The sequence below is a fragment of the Pagrus pagrus genome (assembly GCF_965226575.1).
Source record: "Pagrus pagrus genome assembly, chromosome: 11".
Taxonomy (NCBI): Eukaryota; Metazoa; Chordata; class Actinopteri; order Spariformes; family Sparidae; genus Pagrus; species Pagrus pagrus.
Window position 1 is genome coordinate 3,552,728 of NC_140195.1, and position 20,211 is coordinate 3,572,938.

Consider the following 20,211-nt stretch of genomic DNA (forward strand, 5'->3'; position numbering starts at 1 on the left):
AAAGAGTGATGGTGATCTGATGAGTTTTGGCTACAGCAGCTTTTCCGGCTGCTCAACACATTCATGTTAAGTTTCCTGTGCTCGCTCAGACTCAAGTGGCTGAATTTAAAAGCAGCCTTCTCCTCACCTACACACTTCCTGGCGTGATGAAGTTGGCCGTCGTCAGATACGATCATCAGTCAGGCTCTGTTTAGCCTTTCTGTCTATAACAAGACTCGGTGTGTGAAGTCCTGCCAGCGAGCTAACCAACCAGCCGACTGCTTCATTAGCCTGCTCATGAACACACACTCACTCACTCACACATTTCAGCACTTAGCTGTTTAACAGATGCTCGTATATACAGTGAGCGAGGACACTTGGCTGGTAATGTACGCACTTTGGCTGCTGAAAGGAATGAACTTGTGATTGCAGTCGGTTACAGTTTTCATTCCTCACCTTCAGTGTGTTTGTAGAGGCATTCGGCTACCTCACAAGCTTCAACCTCAGTTAAAGAGTATCTGCATCTTTTATTGTGACATTTTGGTGCATTATAAATTGAGAACAGTACCCAGGATGCTTAGTCTACAAGAAGATTGATGGTTATGTAACGGTGTCATGTTTGAGAGAAGTGCTAGAATAAGAAACAAGAGAATCATCGTTCAGGAGGCCTACAGGATTTTCCTGCTGTTGAACTGTGTCTGATTTTTTTAATTTAAACTGAACATTAAACATTCATGAGTTTGGGTAAGAACTACAGCCTCAAACACTTTAGAGGATAAAAGCACAGACCACACACACGTATGTTGTGCTTTTAGTAAGTGCACGGTGATGTTTTAACAGTCAGACAAACTCTGACTTTGGGCTCAACCTAAAGGCTGACCTTAACCTTAAACTCAGAGTCATGAGTCATAGCTCTCAGGCAGCTCCTAGAAGTAGAGTTGATATGAATGTCCCGATTCTGAAGGTCTAAAACTCAGACTGGTCGTCACTGAAGGGTTTTGACAGGATTTGAGAAGGTTGTGTGTGTCGGCCTGCACTGAATTCTGTGTTGCTAAGAGAGCATTAAAAAAGAGATGACTGTGCTTTATTGTGACAGCGGGTGTTTGGAGTAACCTGTCTGTGTGAGTTTGTTTAGGTGTCAGTTATGACGCTTGTGTATGTGTGCATAGACTAAGGGCCTGCGTCCACACTATGTTTGTTAAGTAGGCACAAGCATCTTTTTTCAGTTGTTCCCAATGAGGACAGCGTGCATGCCACTGCCTAGAGAAAAAGCGCTGCGCCCAGCGTCTCTGCCTTTTTCGTACGGCTGCTCCAAGCACTTCTCGTTGAAATTCTGTTTTCACTTTGCATCGATGCTATTGGATCGTTGATGATTGAATCGCTATATTGATCGAAGTATCTAATATGAGACCACGAATTGCCAGATTGTAAAAATTTAATTTCTTGACTGAATAACTAAGTGATAGTGGAAACGCTGCATTGTGATTAGAGTCCGACCAATATATCAGTTTGCCTAATTATCAGCCGATATTGACCATCATCGGTATGTATATGAGAATGGTATCCACAAGTTTTGGTTGGAGATGTGGGGCGTGAGCCTAGTAGCAGTTGATGTGGCCATGAGCAGAGATTAGCGGTGGTCTTCAGAGAATTGACTTCTTTCAAACTCTGCAGACTCAAGTGACACCATTTATCAGACTTCATGCAGCTCCTGGAGCCACAAAGGGCCTTCATACAACTGTTTCCACATATGCAGAAATACTCCCAAACACCTGTTAACAGGCTTTGATGCGTAAAATCGTGACACTTCCTCTTTAATTAAACACATACTGTTTTGCTCCACTGTTGTTTCAGTTTTTTTATTTTATTAGCATGCCAGCTGTCAGTGGTTTGTACATTATGTGTCACATTTTCTCTGCGTCAGGCAGTATATTCGCCTCTTTTTTAATCAAATTTGTTTCATTTATATGACAAATAAATTCAGCGAGCCGCACTGCTCCTTCTTGTTTAGTCCCAATGTTTTGTTTAGTCCAAACTCACAGATTTATTATCATAGTTTTATAGCAACACTTACTATATTGGAAAAGAGTTGTTCATGTTGAGCCTTGCCCTCCTGCCTGTCTTCATTTTCCACCTGCTGATTCAGGTTCACACTCAGCCTGACTGCATCCACATTCAAATTAAGATGTCAGGTTGAGTCCTCAGTAACCTGTATGTGAACCATGCAGGATTAATGTCTCCTCTGAGCAGTTTTGACTGTATTTAGCTTTATTCAGCTGCAGAGGGAACGTATTCTCTGCGACCAAACCGACCGTGACACTGAGGAATCCCCACGATGCACTTGGCTCAGTTTGTTTCTGCTGCACACTGCTATTCTGAGTTAGTTAACAGGATCACAGTCTGCGTCCTCTCAGACACAGATAAACCTGCCACTGATGAGCTACTTCTAGGAACTCATTCACTTAATTGGTGCTGACAACTATCACAAAAATAATGTGTAAACAATTTGGATCAGACAAAATGACAATCATCCATATAGTTCATATAATTGGAAATTTAATATTTTAAGCAATAAAACTGCTGATCAATCAAAATGAGCAAATGAAAAAATAATCAAGGCATAATTGGGAGACAGAATTTGTTATAATTAAGTATGACAGTCAACAAAAGCCACTGAGATAGACCAATACATTTATTACACTAATTATTTGATTGATTTGACGAATGTTAACATACTTTAGGGTCTCCCACTGTGTTTTATAGCACAAGTGAACCGCCTTACCTAAAACAAAACAAAAACAAACAAACACGCTCACACAAAAAAAACACATTTATAACAAGTAATACACTTTCATGAAATAAAACTCAACCCTATGAGGAAACAAGCACAGGCACAATTTTACACGGCAAAGTGTGGCTGTTGTTTAGGCTAACCTGAAATACACCTTTTCCCTTGAAAAACCCTGTACAGTTGTACACTATGTAGCTGGACTATTAGCTGCAGGCAGGGAAACATGGTAAGTATATCAGATAGGGACTGTTTCATTAAGTGACTGTGGATCTATGGTTAAAGAAATGATTGGGACAGTAATAGTTGACCCATGTGCAGTATTCTAGTTTTATTAATGCAGTTATATTCATAGTGTCGGTTGAAATGTGAATGACAAATGTTGTAATGAACACTCAGAGGAAACACTGAAGGTTAATCTGTGACTGATACAGCAGGTCAGTTTCAGTGCCAGAGTGAAACACTAAAACTCTGCTGACATATCTATATGCCAGTCAGGTGAGGACACTCAGGTCAGTTTGACTGAAATTCCTCAGAAGGGTTAGGTGTTTCCTGAATGAGCTCATGGAGTCAGTGACGTAGACTGTTGAAGTCTCCACACTGACTAATGAGGGTTGTTCCTGGTTTGAAATAGGATGTGGAATTATTGCTCATCTAAGACTCATAGATTCTTAGATTCTTTTGACATTGAAAACAAAACCTGACATAATGAAGGAAACTCAGTCAGGTCGCTGCCAAGGACTCAGCCTTATTGTGCTTACATAGTGTGCTTGTGCAAAGGTGAGCTACTGGGGGTGCAACACAGGTTTTAACTTCAACAACTTTTGGACGTCAAAATTTAATGTTATTGTATTTTTAGTGCTAATTTTATATTCAACAGTAAAACAATTAGAACAAGCATGACTTGACTTGTGATACGAGTCCTTTACATGGCAAAAAAAAACACCTTGATTTTGATAGTTTAAAAGTCTTAGTTCCTACTGCTGTTAGAGAACTACTATAGATCTGCTGTCATCACAGACTGGACTGGACAGAAAGTGACTGAACAAAGAAAGAGCTTTAGATATTATAGAAATGAGAAAAGCTGAAGACAAAATGTTTTAGACAAAGTGTAATTGCTATGTGATACAAATACTTGATTTCAGCTTTAATTGATTAATAGAATACACACACAAACTATCATGAATAAGAAAGTTAATAATAAAACACTTTCTGAATATGAATCTGAATTGAATATGAATAAATTCTCGGTGGCGATCAAATTTGTGTCTTCAAAGCAACATACAGCGACACTTTGTACACTGTGATCAATGCCATTTCAAATCTCATGGCTGTAACAACAATTACATTCAGTAAAAACTCAATTACTAATTACAGAATATAAATTTTTTCACAAATCTTTGGCTCATCTGTGACATGAGCAAACTCTCTCATTGAGTGACAACACAACCAGTTTCAGTTCATTATAATGTACATAAGGGTGCTCCGATTGGGAGGGCACAAATTTTCGGCCGATATACGTTCATTTACCATCAGATGAACAAGACACAGTTTGTTTGTGCACTGCTACAATGCCACAGCCACACACAGTGCAGGACTTTGCTGCTACCTGGCTGCTAACAGCTAACTAGCTCTACTCCTGCCAATATCAATACAGATATTCAGCGCCCTCTTGGTTTAACCAGTGCAATATATTCTCAAGCTCCTACCAGAAAGCTGTTAGTGACTGAGTGCATAGAAAGACCGCTTTCTCATAACGTTAGGTCTCATGCTAAGAGGCCAGTCAGTGCTGTGGAGAGAGCGATAACTATGACAACATGAGAAGATGCGCTCTTTTGCAGCAACATACTGTAGTTGGAAGTAGCCCATTCAATGTATGATTTGGGATTATCTGTTCCAGAAAAGTATCATTTTCTGTCACCCCTGAGTGAGGGGACAGTGTGGCGCCGTTTGGTCGAGACCCGTACCCGTACATAAATGACGTCAAGCAGTGACCATGTAGTGGTGTAGTGGCTTCAGGGCACAAAGACTGAGACAACTGAGAATGACACAGAATTTTTCCTAAATTATCCTACCTGTTCACTTTTTCTTGATTCTCTTTTGTTTTAAAGCTTTTTCTTTGAATCAGTATAAATAACTATTTTCCTCAACATTTTAATGGGTAATTTACTACGCCGCTAATAACTAACAACTATAGATGACAATAAAGTGAAGAAACATCCTTTTGATTGGTGATCGATATCAGCAATACTGCTTCCAGTGATCAGCCCCAAAAATCCTGATCGGAGCACCCTTGAATGTACAACTAAAACCAGTCTATTATGATATCACTCTGGTTTTACAATGCAGGGCCCTTTCAAACAACCTCTGAGCATCATCAGCAAGCATGTTGAGTATATAATCCAAAGTTCTGTAAGTTGTGGTGAAAGATAGGCCAATTGCTACTGGGATTCCCAATACTGGAATGAATCTGGACCCTTCCTCTGCTGCCATTAATGAAGCTGTGCCTACACACTGAGCAAACACCTTGAGGATAAGATCAGTGGTTACATTGCTTGCAGCCAGTGGGGAACTGATGACAGCCGTCAAATCATTAAATTGCACACGTGCGCTTTCAGCCAGACTCTTCAGTGATGGGATATCAAGACCAAAACCAACTGCGTATTGTTTGACAACACCAACCAGCAAAGCTGCATCAACAGCAGTAGAAAGCCCAGGAACTGGTACAGCTGCTACAACTGCAGAAAGAGCAGCAACATACTTTATTTCTGCATGGAAAGCCTTTTTCTTCTTGTTGATGATCTCCTGGCTGATATTGGGCATGGCAAGCAGCAGAGCATTCCTCTTGTGTTCAGGAAGTTCTCTCTCCAGTGTCTCCTGTAAGAGAGTGAAGTCATGCAGATGGAGCTCAAAGCTGGACACCAGGAAGACCTGTGGAGACTGATGACCTTGTTTCTCAAGACCTGTGTCACAAAAGAAATGGTTTGATTATTAGTTTTATAAAATGATGAAACCATTTAGATTGTTTTTTTTAATAGTATAAACTTCCCAGTATAGATGTTCTTCTGCTTCTCATTTTGTCTCACCAATGCAGTAATCTCCTGTGTTTTTTATTATTTGAATTAAATAACTAATTATTGTGAAAGTCAGGCTTATTGCTGCTGTTGCTTTGACTGAACATTCCTCCAAATAGAATTTCTGCTCTACACTGAGCCACTGAGGCTGATCTACTTGATTTGGAAGAAAAAAACAGTCTTTCATGTTTTTGTTGAGAATTTTCATTTATACCTAAATTATGTTGAGTGTAAGTATGTATATGGAAATCTGGATTTCAACTGGTGATGACAACAACTTATTGATACATGTGTAAAGTCTAAGTCCAAGCAGCAAACTTTTGTTAGATTTTTTGCCAGATAACGGATATGCTAGAAAATGAGGTGTATTGAGGTCAGATACACATAATGACTAACATAATAAATGCACTCACTTCTTTACTGTGAAATCTAGGCTGGTCAGGTTTTAAAAATGGAAATCCAGTTATTAATCTCACAGTTATAGTTTCCATGATTTCCTCAGTCACTTACCTTTAATGCAGTTTTCCTTGATTAGTGCCTTAGTCGTGGTCTCACTGAACTCTCTCTGACGCCTTCTCTCATTGTTTAAATCAATGTCAATCTTTGAGCGAACAAAGTAGAACTTTTTCTTCATCCTCTGGATCTCCTTAGCGAGTTTCACATCATTTTCTCTGAAGCGAGTGTCTGAGATGATGATGAAGAAGTCAAACTTCTCAAATCCAATAAGGTTCAGGTACTGATCAGCTGGATAATTGGGGGCACCAACACCCGGAAGATCCCACAGTGTAACATTGGGACAGTTTGGATGGGGGTATGGTGTAACCACTGAGGTGGTTTCTACACAACCAGTACGGGCAGCTCCCTCAGCTGTGTCGTTTATACCTCTAAAAGCATTAATAAAGGTGGATTTACCAGCGCCGGTCTCTCCTGTGATGGCAATATTTAGTGGAATGTTATTCTGCTTTTCCAAATACTTTTGGATCATTGCAATAGCTAAGCCTCGATTGTTGTTTTGTAGAGCTTCTTTAAATCCTTCAACTGATTCATGGTCTCTTGGAGTATCCATGATGACCCTTGAAAACTGCAGTAAAAAATAAGAAAAAGCAAGTACACCATTATCCACCATCATGCACATACATAAATAGAATACAAAGTTTGGAGATATCACTGACAAGGTCAAACACAGTGTAACAGCATGGAAAATAAATACTTAAATAACTTGTCACATTTTCTTTCGATGCCAGTTTGTGAACACAGCTGATGTGGTGTATTTTTGTCCCCGGTGGAAGATTAAAGAATTACCAATATGATCAGATAAACAATTAGGCTACATTCAGATCAAATACGGTTTGTGCTGCAGTGTGGGAGAGTCACTCACTGTGTGTGTGTGTGTGTGTGTTGGGAACCCCCACTGATGAGTTTGCTTAAAGGCGAAGCTGCTATGTTGTAATGCTACTTAACTGTAAAGCAGTGATTGACAGTTACCCGAACTGACGACTTTCTATATCACACAGAAATGTTTTATTTGAGCCAAAGAGAATGTATTTTATGCGCACAATAATAATGTCTCTAATTCAGTTTTATTCATTTGTCCTCTCTCCCATTTCCTCCTCTACATGCACAAGTCCTTGAACACTCACTCAGCGTGTCTCTAATAGATCTCAAAATAAATAAGTATTTCTATTTCTGTGGAAATATTTTTTTTATCTAACTGTATTTCATGTGCTTGTTAACAATATTTATCTGAGCTTAAAATATCCTAATACTGTGTCATTAAACAAAACAGTAGTGATAAACGCAGGAGAGAAAAGTGACCTCAGCTAAGCCTTTCATGGTTCAGAGTGGGCTGACAGAAAGAGAAATCATTAAGTTTTCTTTTTTAAAAAAATATTGAAAGCTACTTACACAGATCTCTTCTTGATGTTGAAACCGATGATACTGGAACAGAGAAAACTATTTGCAGTGAGTGTATGAGTCCGACCTGTGAGCTGAAGTGTTAATGTTCAGCTACTGAACTTTTGGTTTCTACTTGGCTCCTAATATAAGCCATGAAGAAGTCAATCTATTTTTATTCTGTTAATTTTCCCCTCATACACTGGCCAATGCCTTACAAAGAGTGGCAGAGGATGTAATATTAAACCTGACTGAGACACGTGTTTACTCATTGTTCCCATGTGAATGATACAGTAGTATCTGTAAAGCATCTGATTTACAAGAAATGAGAGGAGTGGTGTAATTGGTATATAGAAAGTTAAAGAAAACCTCTTCTGTAACCAGCGCTTTTTCTCTCGGCAGCATGCCACTGCCTAGAGAAAAAGCACTGCACCCAGCGTCTCTGCCTTTTTTGTGAGCCTGCTCCAAGTGCTTCTTGTTGAACATCTATAAACACGTTAGAAAGGCGTCACCGCCTCTGTTATTCAAGCAACTAATCATATTAGATTGGGCAGGACTCATCACACTGTTGACCCACAAAATGGTGGAAAAGCCTGTTCTGGTCTTGTCTGTCTTTTCTGTGCTTTATCAGACAAATACTGTCATAGCCGAGACAATAAACCGTATTTGTGAGAGCAGATTGTCTAGACTGAATGTTTTTGGTGAGTGTGATAGGTCATCACCCTACATGCTTGTCAGCATTAACATTAGCTAACAGTAACAGAGTACCGTTAGCTAATGTTAATCAAAAACAATGTGCCACTTTTTTTTCTCACCACACAAGCGCTTCAACCTAGTTCTTAAGTGCACTACCATCGCTTTTCTGCTCAAAATAACTGTTATGTGGACACGGGCCCCAAAGGCACCATCATTCATACCAGGTATTGACCCAAGGCTGTTTTTCCCAGATTTAATTTTTTTTTACTTCACATGCATGGAACTGGGAGTTGTGCATGGATGGAAACGGCGACACAGACGTGCCATGGAAATGTCAAAATAACGGCGTATCTTAACGATGGTGGTAATATGAATCGATGTGTTCACTTTGCATAGATTCTATTGGATCATTGATGATTGAATCGATGTATCAATCCGGATGGATGTATCGTTACACTGTTACCGTTACAACCTAATTTTTATGTAAGGTAACATGAGACCATAGATTATCGGATTGTAAAAATTGTATTTCTCGACTGAATAACTGTTAGTGACAGCGGAAACACAGCATTGTGATAGCTAATATTAACCTATCAGATATATCGGTATGTATATGAGAATGGTGTACATTGATCTGAAAACCTTTTTTGCTTGGGGTAAATTATAATTGTGTAGTTTACTGTTTGAGTGCACTGATTTAATTTTCAACTATAAAAGTTATTGTTAATAATAAAGTGACCCTGCCTCTGTTGCATATCTTTGTCATAACTGTTTTTGATAACCACATTTGTGGGATAATTGCCAAAGATATTTATTACTCCCTAATATTGGTATCATCAGCCACAAAAAGTAAGTATTGGTCGGTGCTCTGATTGTAATGTGACATTGACGAAAACCCTTTCCTCCCCTTGATCTAATTTCAGGCGACATTTGATATTTGGTCTTGTAGCTGATTGTAATTTTCCAGAAAGAGTGCTTCATTTTGTTGGAAATGTGGGGCGTTAGCCTAGTAGCAGTTGATGTTGCCTTGGCAGAGATTAGGAGCGGTCTTCAGAGGTTTGGTAAGCTCACTTCTTTCAAACTCTGCAGACTCAAGTGACACCATTTATCAGACTTCATGCAGCTCCTGGAGCCACAAAGGGCCTTCATACAACGGTTTCCACACATGCAGAAATACTCCCAAACACCTGTTAACAGGCTTTGATGCGTAAAATCATGACACTTCCTCTTTAATTAAAAACATACTGTTTTGCTCCACTGTCGTTTCAGTTTTTTCATTTCACTAGCATGCCAGCTGTCAGTGGTTTGTACATTATTTGTCACATTTTCTCATACTGTTGGCTGTACAGTGCTGACTGTTTATTCGGCCTGCTTCAGGCAGATTATTTGCCTCTTTTTTGATCAAATTTGTTTCATTAATATGACAAATAAATTCAGTGAACCGCACTGCTCCTTTTGTTTAGTCCAAACTCACAGATTTATTATCATAGTTTTATAGCAACACTTACTATATTGGAAAAGAGTTGTTCATGTTGAGCCTTGCCCTCCTGCCTGTCTTCATTTTCCACCTGCTGATTCAGGTTCACACTTAGCCTGACTGCTTCCACATTCAAATTAAGATGTCAGGTTGAGTCCTCAGTAACCTGCATGTGAACTGTGAAGGATTAATGTCTCCTCTGAGCAGTTTGGACTGTATTTAGCTTTACTCAGCTGCAATGGGAACGTATTCTCTGCGACCAAACCAACCGTGACACTGAGGAATCCCCGCGATGCACTTGGCTCAGTTTGTTTCCGCTGTACACTGCTATTCTGAGTTAGTTAACAGGATCACAGCCTGCGTCCTCTCAGACACAGATAAACCTGCCACTGATAAGCTACTTCTAGGAACTCATTCACTTAATTAGTGCTGACAACTATCACAAAAATAAAGTGTAAACAATTTGGACAAACACTTTCACGAAATGAAACTTAACCCTATAAGGAAACAAGCATGGCAAAGTGTGGCTGTAGGTTTAGCTTTCTTTTCTTAACTTAATGTTGTTGTCATGATCTTTGGGGCTTACCACCTCGAATACACCTTTTCCTGTGCAGTTGTACACTATGCAGCTGGATCTGCCAGTCAGGTGAGGACACTCAGGTCAGTTTGACTGAAATTCCTCAGAAGGGTTAGGTGTTTCCTGAATGACCTCATGGAGTCAGTGACGTAGACTGTGGACGACTTCACACCAACTAATCAAGGTTGTTCCTGGTTTGAAATAGGATGTGGAATTTTTGCTGATGGCATCAGGCCTACACGCTCTCTAAAATATTTTCTGTATTTTGAACTTCTTGATACGAGTCGAGGGTCATCGAAGACTCACATATTCTTAAATTGAAATAAAACATAAGAGCAGTTAGTGGCTGATGAACCTGAAAATAAAAAAGAAATATGGAAGAACAAGTGTGGGTCAGTGTCTTACTTACTCAGTTTGTGAATACAGCTGATGTGGTGAATTTTTGCACCAAGTGGAACATTAAAGAATTACAAATACAATCAGATAAACAATTAGTCTACATTAAGACCAATTCAGGTGGTGCGGCAAAAAGGTGCAGGTTTGTGCTGCAGTGTCGGAGAGTCACTCACTGTGTGTGTGTGTGTGTGTGTGTGTGTGTGTGTGTGTGTGTGTGTGTGTGTTGGAAACCCCCACTGATGAGTTTGCTTAAAGGCAAAGCTGCTATGTTGTTACACTACTTGATTGTAAAACAGTGACAGTTACCGGAGCTGAAGACTTTTGATATCACACAGATTTTTTTTATTTGAGCCAAAGAAAATGTATTTTATGCGCACAATAATAATGTCTCTCATTTAGTTTCATTCATTTCTCCTCTCTCACATGTTCTCCTACATGCACAAGTCCTTGAACACTCACTCAGCGTGTAGAAGTTAGAATTTCCCAGAGCCCAAAGTGATGTCTTCAAGTTGCTCTTTTGTCCAACTAGCAGTCCAAAACGCAAAGACTGATCACACAAAAGCAGCAAATCATCACATTAAAGAAGCTGTCATTTTTCAAGCAAATGTAAAAAGTGTGCTGGTTACAAACGATTATTCATATTCACAAATAGTTGGCACCTAGTTTTTTTTGGATTGACTAATCCAGTAATTGGCTAATCATTGCAGCTATATGGACCCCTCCAGCTGTAACTTTCAGGCTGCTAGAAACAATAAGGTCATAGCAGATACAAGCAGATACAGTTGGTCTTGATTTATCCAAACTCCCTCTCCTCAATCACACACGACACACACTAAATTCACTGAATGTAAGTTGAAGCAGTGAGCTGCTTTCTTCCTGAAACTTCATGCTGTTGCCTGAAGCAGAAAACTTATCAGATTCAGCAGGAACACTGATTAGACACACCCTCTGGACTAACACACACACACACACACACACACACACACACATGCTGAACCCAGAGAGGAGATGTAATCTGACTGACATCATCTGTGTGCCTTGTGTGTGTGTGTGTTTGTCTAAACATGCATGCCTCTGCAGTGAAAACAGAGCTGAACCCCACTCCCATCCACACCCTTAGCACACACATGATTTCTCTTCCCTCTTCTTTACTTCAGACCATTTTCCCACTCGTGCATAAATCAGAAAACATCCATCACCTCCAATCTGTCTGTTGAGGTTTGATCCGTACAAACCTTTCCAGCTTGCTTCTAAACTCACTGTCCACACTGTAACACAAAAAACTAAAGGAACCGTTAAAACTGTTCTTCATTCTCATCTGTTGTTTGGCAGGATGAAGGTACAGTCTGTCCACTCTGACTTTTTGTCAGCTTGTTATATTGTAGCCGGTCACAAAGTCAGGTGTCAGACTACAAATGCATCATCGATCATATGTGATGTTATTGAGGCTCATAAAAGCTTACTGCTAGCTGTAAATCCATGGCTGCTGCAGAAGCCCGACTCCTCTCTGTCCACACTACAACAGGAGCGTGATAGTTTATACCATTGACATGACAACTCCCAAGAAATGAAGCCAGAACATCTAAACATCTAAGTATTGCCCAACAATGGTTCATTTTAGGTAGTTCTTATCATCCTGATGTATTTTCAAGTGCGAATTTCTGATTTCTTAATTAGTTATTTGTTGCTATAAAGAGGAGACATCACACCGTGGCTTCATGGTGGGAGGAAGCGGGGACATGTCTTCAGAGATTTTATGAGAGAGAGAGAGAATCCCGCCCCTTCTCCCCAAAAGCCAATCATCTAATTCATCACAGCTGAATCAGGAAGGATCTGAGCCATGGTTGAGATTTTCAAGCGATTTAGTGCAGTTTGAGACAGACTTCTGAAAAGGAGGATGGTATCACACTGACACCAGACCGTTCTCAATCCCGACACATCAAATCCAGAAGCCTGGTCATTAGACCTACAATTCGAAGTTCGACACTGTATGTGCCCTTCTAGCATGCGACCCAAGTCAAGAGTGATTGACATTTCTATAATGTGAGTAAGTGAACATATGTCAATTACGTAATTAATTCCACGTCTGTTAGGTGAGGTGAGTGACATCACTTATGAAAGTTTTTTTCTTCCTAACCTAAACAAACTGTGGCCCGAAATAACTGCAGATGGCTGCTGAGTGGCGAGACTTTGGCGTTGTCGATCTTTAATGTCAACCGTTCTTACATTTGTCTAGTAGGAGGAGTGTGTTCAGGAAGTCCTGTTTGTCACGGTGAGACAGCGACTTTAAGAAACAACCTGAAAACTCTGGTGTGGAACGTTTGACAGGTTAACGTGGTTTTAAATATATCCCTATCAGTGTGAGCAGGCCACAGTCTTCCTGTGACCTTTCGTGTTTGGCTGTGTGATGCTGTGTGTGCGGTGGTTCGAGGACAGATGCTCATCACTGTTATCCTTCCACACACACACACACGCACACACACACACACACACACACACATCTTATCAGTCACATTCAGTTCTGTTTGGTGTGAGCATGTGAGTGTCCTCAACTGACTGATAAAGGGACGTTCTACTTCTGCTAAATCGCTCCCTTCATTTTCATTATTTAAAATAACTGAAGTCAGCTGAGCTGGCATATCATTCTCCAAAGACACCCTACTTCATATACACAGTGTTTACACACACTCTGATAATTCCATTATAACCAGATTTAACTAATCTGGTCTGCCATATAAACACCTTAACCAGGTTACATCATGTTTGGATTATAATCAGACTGAGAACAACCACATTAGCAGAGCTGGATTATACACATTAATCTATCAAAGATACTCTGGGTGTGTACACAGCGCTGCAGCCAGAGGCCAGTCAGCTCACTGTCTGTGAAATGATGATTAAATGGGTTAACCCTAACCCAATTATCAATAGCCAAAAACTTTGTCTGGTCCTGACGATAGCCTGCCATAATTTACTGCAATCAGAAAGCTCCAAATGATGAGACCAGCGCTCAACTGGGATATTTGGAACAAAGAAAGAAATGAGAAGAAGACCACGAAGACAAAGATGAAGAAGAAGAAGAAGATTTTTTTCAGTAAATCAGGCAGGTGACGAAGCAGGAGGAGTCTGTTAATCTGGTGTGTGTGTGTTTGTGTGTGTGTGTGTGTGTGTGTGTGTGTGTGTGTGTGTGTGTGTGTGTGTGTGTGTGTGTGTGTGGAGATTTAACAGCCTTGGTGATCTCACACACTGAGGTACAGGGACAGATAAATTCCCAGATGTAAAGTCAATTTCTTCCCTTTTCTATTCCAACAGAAATCTTAGATAGTCCCTTCAGTTCCTGGCTGTAAACTACACAATAACTTCATTCTTTAGAGAGTTGAGAGTTAACACACAAACCTGCATGTTGGACATGTCCACATTTTAATTAGTTTCACCACAGCAGAGGAGTAATACAGAGAAGAAAACTGTACATGATTTAGTCACATCTGGATATCTGACCGTCTTAATGAGGTTAGTGTTGGCGCCAGTACTGATCATTCTTGATCATGACAGTGATAAACATTTATTTCCCATTGGCTGGCAGGTTGGAAGTGTATAACAATCATTTAACCATCTGTTTTAGTCACTGCTCAATGTATATTAAACTGCAGGGAACCATAGCAACAGTTCTGATGCGTCAGGCTCTATTAGCAGTGAGCTGATTGGTGAAACTAGTCTTGTGGGTTAAAGTGACAATAAGCACAATGGACAGAAACAGTAAATGTTCAAACACTAAACAACACAACAACTATGAAACAACACCTTCAGTTCAGTGGTGTATGAACGCGAAGAGCAAAATCTAAAATAAACATGGTAGGCGACCTCAAGAATCAATACTGATTCTTGTCCCCGCAGAGCAAGAGATCTACAGAGACAGATTAAGTCAGTGTGTGTTGATATAAGCCAGTGGTGTGAGTGTGTGTGTGTGTGTGTGTGTGTGTGTGTGTGTGTGTGTGTGCTGAGTCTATTCTGAGCTGAACCACTCTGCCTCTGTATGTGTGGAGGAAGCAGCTGTCAGCTCCTCCATCAAGATACAACAAAAGCAAATGTCATTGATCCTCGAGGGCGAATCAGGACGCAGCAGGACAAAGACGAGATGACGCGAGACAATGTATTCAGTACAGTATGTAGTAACAACAACACCCTGCAGTTGGTGTGTACATCAAGACAATCAGATAGGAATCTGTATGTATTTGCTTCTTGAATTTGATTGATTAAAAGTTTTTCGTGGCCTTTGATGGCGCTAGTGTTCACCTTGAGAGGTACTTGGCCACATCTGGGATATATGGTCAGTTATTGTAGTCGTCCAGTCTAAGTCAGCAAAATAATTTCCTTTTCATGACGCCCCTTTTAAAGTCTGTGGTAAAAATGTAGAAGAAATAGGAAGCAGCTGCTTAAAAAATGTCATGCCTCTCATCAAGTCCTATAATTTGGAATAAAAGCAGTTATTTTTGGAGCGATAAAGACTGGGAGAGATAAGACGCAAGGGAAAAAGATACAAGTTCAGAGCTAAAAGTGGCACTGGTGCAGGCGAGAAGATTATAGCTGTTTTTCAGACTTCCTGGGTAATCTGACATTTTTCTTTGTAGTGTAGTGACAGACTGCCAGACGGCTCACTGGTTCGGTCTGGTCCACAGCTCACAGCATTGAGAAGGAGATGAATGTAGGAAGATGACGGAGGTGTAGTTCACGGTTCAGTCAAGGTGGGAACCAAATTACAAAATGAAAATGTTAAGAGATTAGTGGTGCGATTTGTTTGGAGGGGGGATTTGTGTGTTGGATATTGTAAAGACAGGTGGATTGAACAAGGGATACAAATTACACCTGTTTTAATGCACATCTGCTTGTTAAAGTAAAGGAACACATGAGATAAAAGAAACTAAGTATTTTGGGTGAGCTAGAAATATTGGGACATATTAAAATAGTATTGCTTGTATGAACAGTTTATGTTTGTGTTTAGTTACTTTTATCTGTGCAAATGTACAACAAAATTACAGTAAAGACAGTTAGATGGACTGGAACAGGAGAGAGAGAGAGAACAGAGCAAAAAGGAACAGTAAGTTAAAAAGAGACAGACTGATGAATGCAAGCTGAGATCGAGCCAAAATAGTACAGAATGAAAACATCCAACAGAAATTGTTTCTTACTATTTTAAGCGTGCAGTGTTCTGACAGTGTGTTTGCACTGGTTTATTTTAAGCTAAAACGACAGCAGCTATTATTAGTGTGATGACTCAAACTGGATAAAATGACTCTGCGTCCCAGACAAATCCATCACTTCAGTCCCCAAAAACAGACCAGCGGCTGCTTCTGGGCCCTGACCTGTGGAGTCACTGTTCCCTGTGTGATTCAGTGGTGTTTGAAGGTCATTTTCAGTTTCACATCATACTGGATAAAGCCCTTCTGATACATGCAGTAGGTGCTGTTTAATATTTTAATAAATATAATTAATCAGTGGCAGAAGAAGTACTCAGATCTTTTACTTGGGATGCATCCACTCACAGACTTTGCGGGCATGTTAACAGGAAGTCTGTGAGTGTTGAGGGCTGTCCAAATGCACAACTGTCCAGACCACAAGGGCCCTCGAGCAGGCTGTTCATCACTTGAATCACGTCAGGAGGATCCCTCCTCTGTGGCTCTTCCTGAGGCTTCTTCCATCTTTTTTTTTTTTTCCCTCAATATGGCAAGTTTGTCCTCACTTAAATCGAAGGTTTAAGGACAGAGGATGTCATACACTGTACAGATTTTAAATCCCACTGAGGCAATGTGATTGTGATTTTGGGCTATATAAATAAAATTGATTTGATGTTGGCCAGAAACAATATTCAACCACATAATGATACAGAAATATGTAGACGTACAGGCTGTTGAGGTAATCAAAATGCATTATATTAGTGTGGTCTTTAGGCCTGTCTGTCAGCGGTTTATAAAGCCTTGCAGTGTTACGCCCTCTCACACGTTACGTGATGACAGTGAACACTTCACAGTATGTACGACTGAAGATCGCGAGGGCTCAGTGCACAAGTCCAGAGGCTGGACAACTGAATTCAGCCTAACAGTACTCAAAGTGCCAAAAATAAGAGTACTTTAGGTTTATATATATTTGGATTATAACTATAGAGGACTGATGTGTGTCAGTGTAGTGTTGCAGCTGGTAAAGGTTGTTCATCTTGCTGAAGTGAGTATCACAAACTTGTGTTTGCCACAACCCTATTTTTTGGTGATAATCCAAAATCCAACTCAGAATTCCCATAGGCTTTTTGTCGAGGGAACCAGGGCGGGTTCTGGGTTAGCCTACAAAAATTAGTCATTCCTACACTACTCTGTTACATCCAATCACTTCTGTTAATCCAGAACTGTTTCACTCGTGAGACTACTGATGATTCAAATCATCAGTACAAGAACCACCACCATCGAACGACATGTTGTCATTATAATTATCATTAACACTGAGCAACAGCAGCAGACAGCTGACAGGCTTCACAGTTTTACAAACTTGTCTCAAAATGACCTAATGGTGAAGTGATGTAATAAAAAGAGGGCAGCAGAGCAGTGCAGAGGGAAGAGCAGCCCACCTTGTGTCTTCTGCCCACAGCTCTGATTCTCTCAGCTCTACTTAAAATGTCAGCTGTTGTAGTGTAAAGACAGTGAAATAAAAAATACCTCTCCACCGTTCTTATTCTGTGGCTGTGTGTCAGTTGTTACAGAGCATATTATGATATGCACATATGTGCACGTGTTTGGATTCATCAGGTAACACCATGAAAATAAAGGGTTTCACAGTTAGTCAAGGTCTGATTTGTTAATTTAACCCCTTATCCTCGTTCTGCTGTTCTAACAAAGCAGGTGAGGGAGGTGTGCGTGGAGGCTAACCATCCTCTGCAGCTTATTAGCTCTTTATCGCTCTACAGCTCCTTCATTTCTAAAATATTTCACTTAAACCCTACATAATTCCTACTGACGTACTTAGTTTCATCCAGAAATGCATCTCATTACTGAAGATGAAGACTCTAACTTTAGAGCCTTTATCTCCTCTAGCTCTAAGTGTAGTTTGGGCGGCTGCTCTGCAGTTACACTGGATAGAGACCATGAATGATATACAGTAGCTTTTCACAAAATTCGAGGTGAGGTGTACTGATGAAAATGCATCGATTGTAGTGTGAGATATTCTTAAAAACAGTCAGTCATGATCAGTCACCACAAATACTTAAGCAGGCCACCAGAGTCCGTCCTGTGATGGTTAAATGACGAAAACCTGCTGTTTTCACCCATTTATTCATTTATTCATATATTCATGCACAGATTAATTATTTTATTTGTTGTACCATAGCAACCAAAATATTTTCATAAAGTCTGAAGCTCTTATCTGCCCAAGCATGTTAAGTTACTGTGGAAAAGGGCATCCGCCAAACTTAATGTGATTGCTGCGTGGAGGAGCTTTGCTGTTTTTTTTTTGTCCCCTGGCCTTTAGTTAAATGGCACAGCTCTAAAAATATTTACAGAATAATGTCACAGTCGGAAAATATTCCCAAGTGTAGAAAAAATGTGTACAGAGTTTGTTTATTTTTTTCCTTTTTTCTTGTGAATAATATCAGGGGGGTGGTCGACGGTCTTATACTGTAAAGATTACTGGTTAAATCTCCTCAGAACGTGACTGTGCAGCTTACTCAAACCCCTCAGGATATTAGTGAACATGCAGCCAGTGTATGACTTATCTAAACACAGATCATCATCATCATCATCATCGTCCTCAGTAGTGAGGGAAACTGCAAACTGGATTTTTCCGTTCCCACAGAAGGGAAACTTTCCACAACATCCCAGAGAGAGGGAGCAGGCTGGTTCTCATGGAAATAGGCCACTGGTCAGACTGTTGTGATAATGAGATCCAAAGCTTCGATACTGGGACAGATTTAGAAAGACTGGCAGAGACCCGGCGTCGGCTCTCGCACTCCTACCCAGATATTGTTGATGTTTACGACTACAGCGTCTTTCTCAGAAGCCTCCATGCTGAGAAAATGATTTAAAGATAAGTAACAGGGATGTTTATTGTGACCGTGTAGCATTCACTATAATTAAGCTTCCCTGTTCAGTGTCAGTCACACTCCTGCTGAAGTACTTTATGATCACAATGGTGTGTGGGGGCTTGTTTGTGGTCCATCCAAAAATGTTGTTAAGTCATAATTGTTATTTGTAGCTGCCAATTATGTTGATTGAGCTGCTAAGTTAGTCATTAATGCAGCATTGAATAGCCCTGCTCATTACTCTGCCATGCTACCTCCTGACCGGAGCTGGGTATCAAACCTAAATACTATTATAATAATACAAACCACTATGTTAAATTGTTTATTTGATACATTTAGTTGCTACTTTTTCTTTTACTCATATTTTAACCTGACCAGTTTAGCCCACCCAAGAATCTTGGTTACATTGGTGTTTTACAGTGTTTCTTCTCTGTGGGTCTAGTTAGTTAGTTAGTGTATTTCTCTCAATCTGGCCTTTGTTATTTGCATTTTCTTAGCTTAGCTTACTTAGTGTTGCTAGCTAGCTAAGTTTGTTTCAAGCTTCTTAGGCTGAACACAGCTAAGTGACATCTAGTGACAAGAGACCGTTTACTTCGCCTGTGAGACAGTTGGAGGTAATTCAACACTGCTATCTTATTGTTTAACTTAGACCTTATGCCATGACGACTGTCATATACATTTTCAAATTCTTCGTTACTTTCGAACAAGTGTCTGGAAGTGCATCTGTGTCCTCTGAAGTGTTTTTGAAATGTTTTGATATCCTTTCGACATGCGCCAGGTGGGCGCTGGGGTGAGGGAGTATCTTCGATGCTGCTTTATTATTCGTTTGATGATATTGAAGACTGATTGTGATACATTTTCGATATAAAAATTTAATCGTGACACCCACAACTCCTGCCTTGCAACAACTCTGAGGGGAGACACTACCTCAAATTCAGAAACACATATTATTGTACTGTGGGCGTCATGTGCTGATTCAGTACAAGTATTTGTATCAGAATGTGTACGTGGGCTGGTTTCACTTGACAAAAAACATTTTGAGATAGATTTAATAATTTCTTTGCATTGATGATATGAACTGCAGATTGGAATTTGCATGTTTAACACTTCAGCAGGAAGCGGTGTGTTGGCTGTAATGAGGATCAAACACATGGCACTGAATGTGTCACTGTGTCATCCCTTGTGGCTTTATCTGTCTTTATCTTAACACCAACCACTATCACCTCCACCACCATCATCATCATCATCAGTAAGGGGTGCTGGCCAATGGCC

General features: G+C 40.2%; 2 protein-coding genes across 3 annotated transcripts in view; one reads left to right on the plus strand and one right to left on the minus strand.

Annotated features, from left to right (window-relative positions):
- Window positions 1–20,211, plus strand: part of cables2b (Cdk5 and Abl enzyme substrate 2b) — a 46,616-nt gene that overhangs the window by 5,530 nt on the left and 20,875 nt on the right. The gene's annotated exons all lie outside the window — the stretch shown is intronic.
- Window positions 3,645–20,211, minus strand: part of LOC311265182 (interferon-inducible GTPase 5-like) — a 202,907-nt gene continuing 186,340 nt past the window's right edge. Inside the window, exons 1-3 of one of the 2 annotated variants that reach the window (XM_084366574.1) lie at window positions 7,747–7,829; window positions 6,352–6,922; window positions 3,645–5,730 (exon numbers count right to left, since the gene is read on the minus strand). In XM_084366574.1, the coding sequence (XP_084222700.1) occupies window positions 5,087–5,730; window positions 6,352–6,907 (1,200 nt within the window). In that variant the 5' untranslated portion in view covers window positions 6,908–6,922; window positions 7,747–7,829 and the 3' untranslated portion in view covers window positions 3,645–5,086. Of the gene's footprint in view, window positions 5,731–6,351; window positions 6,923–7,746; window positions 7,830–20,211 lie in introns of those variants that run through there. The other variant, XM_084366575.1, reaches the window with a different exon arrangement.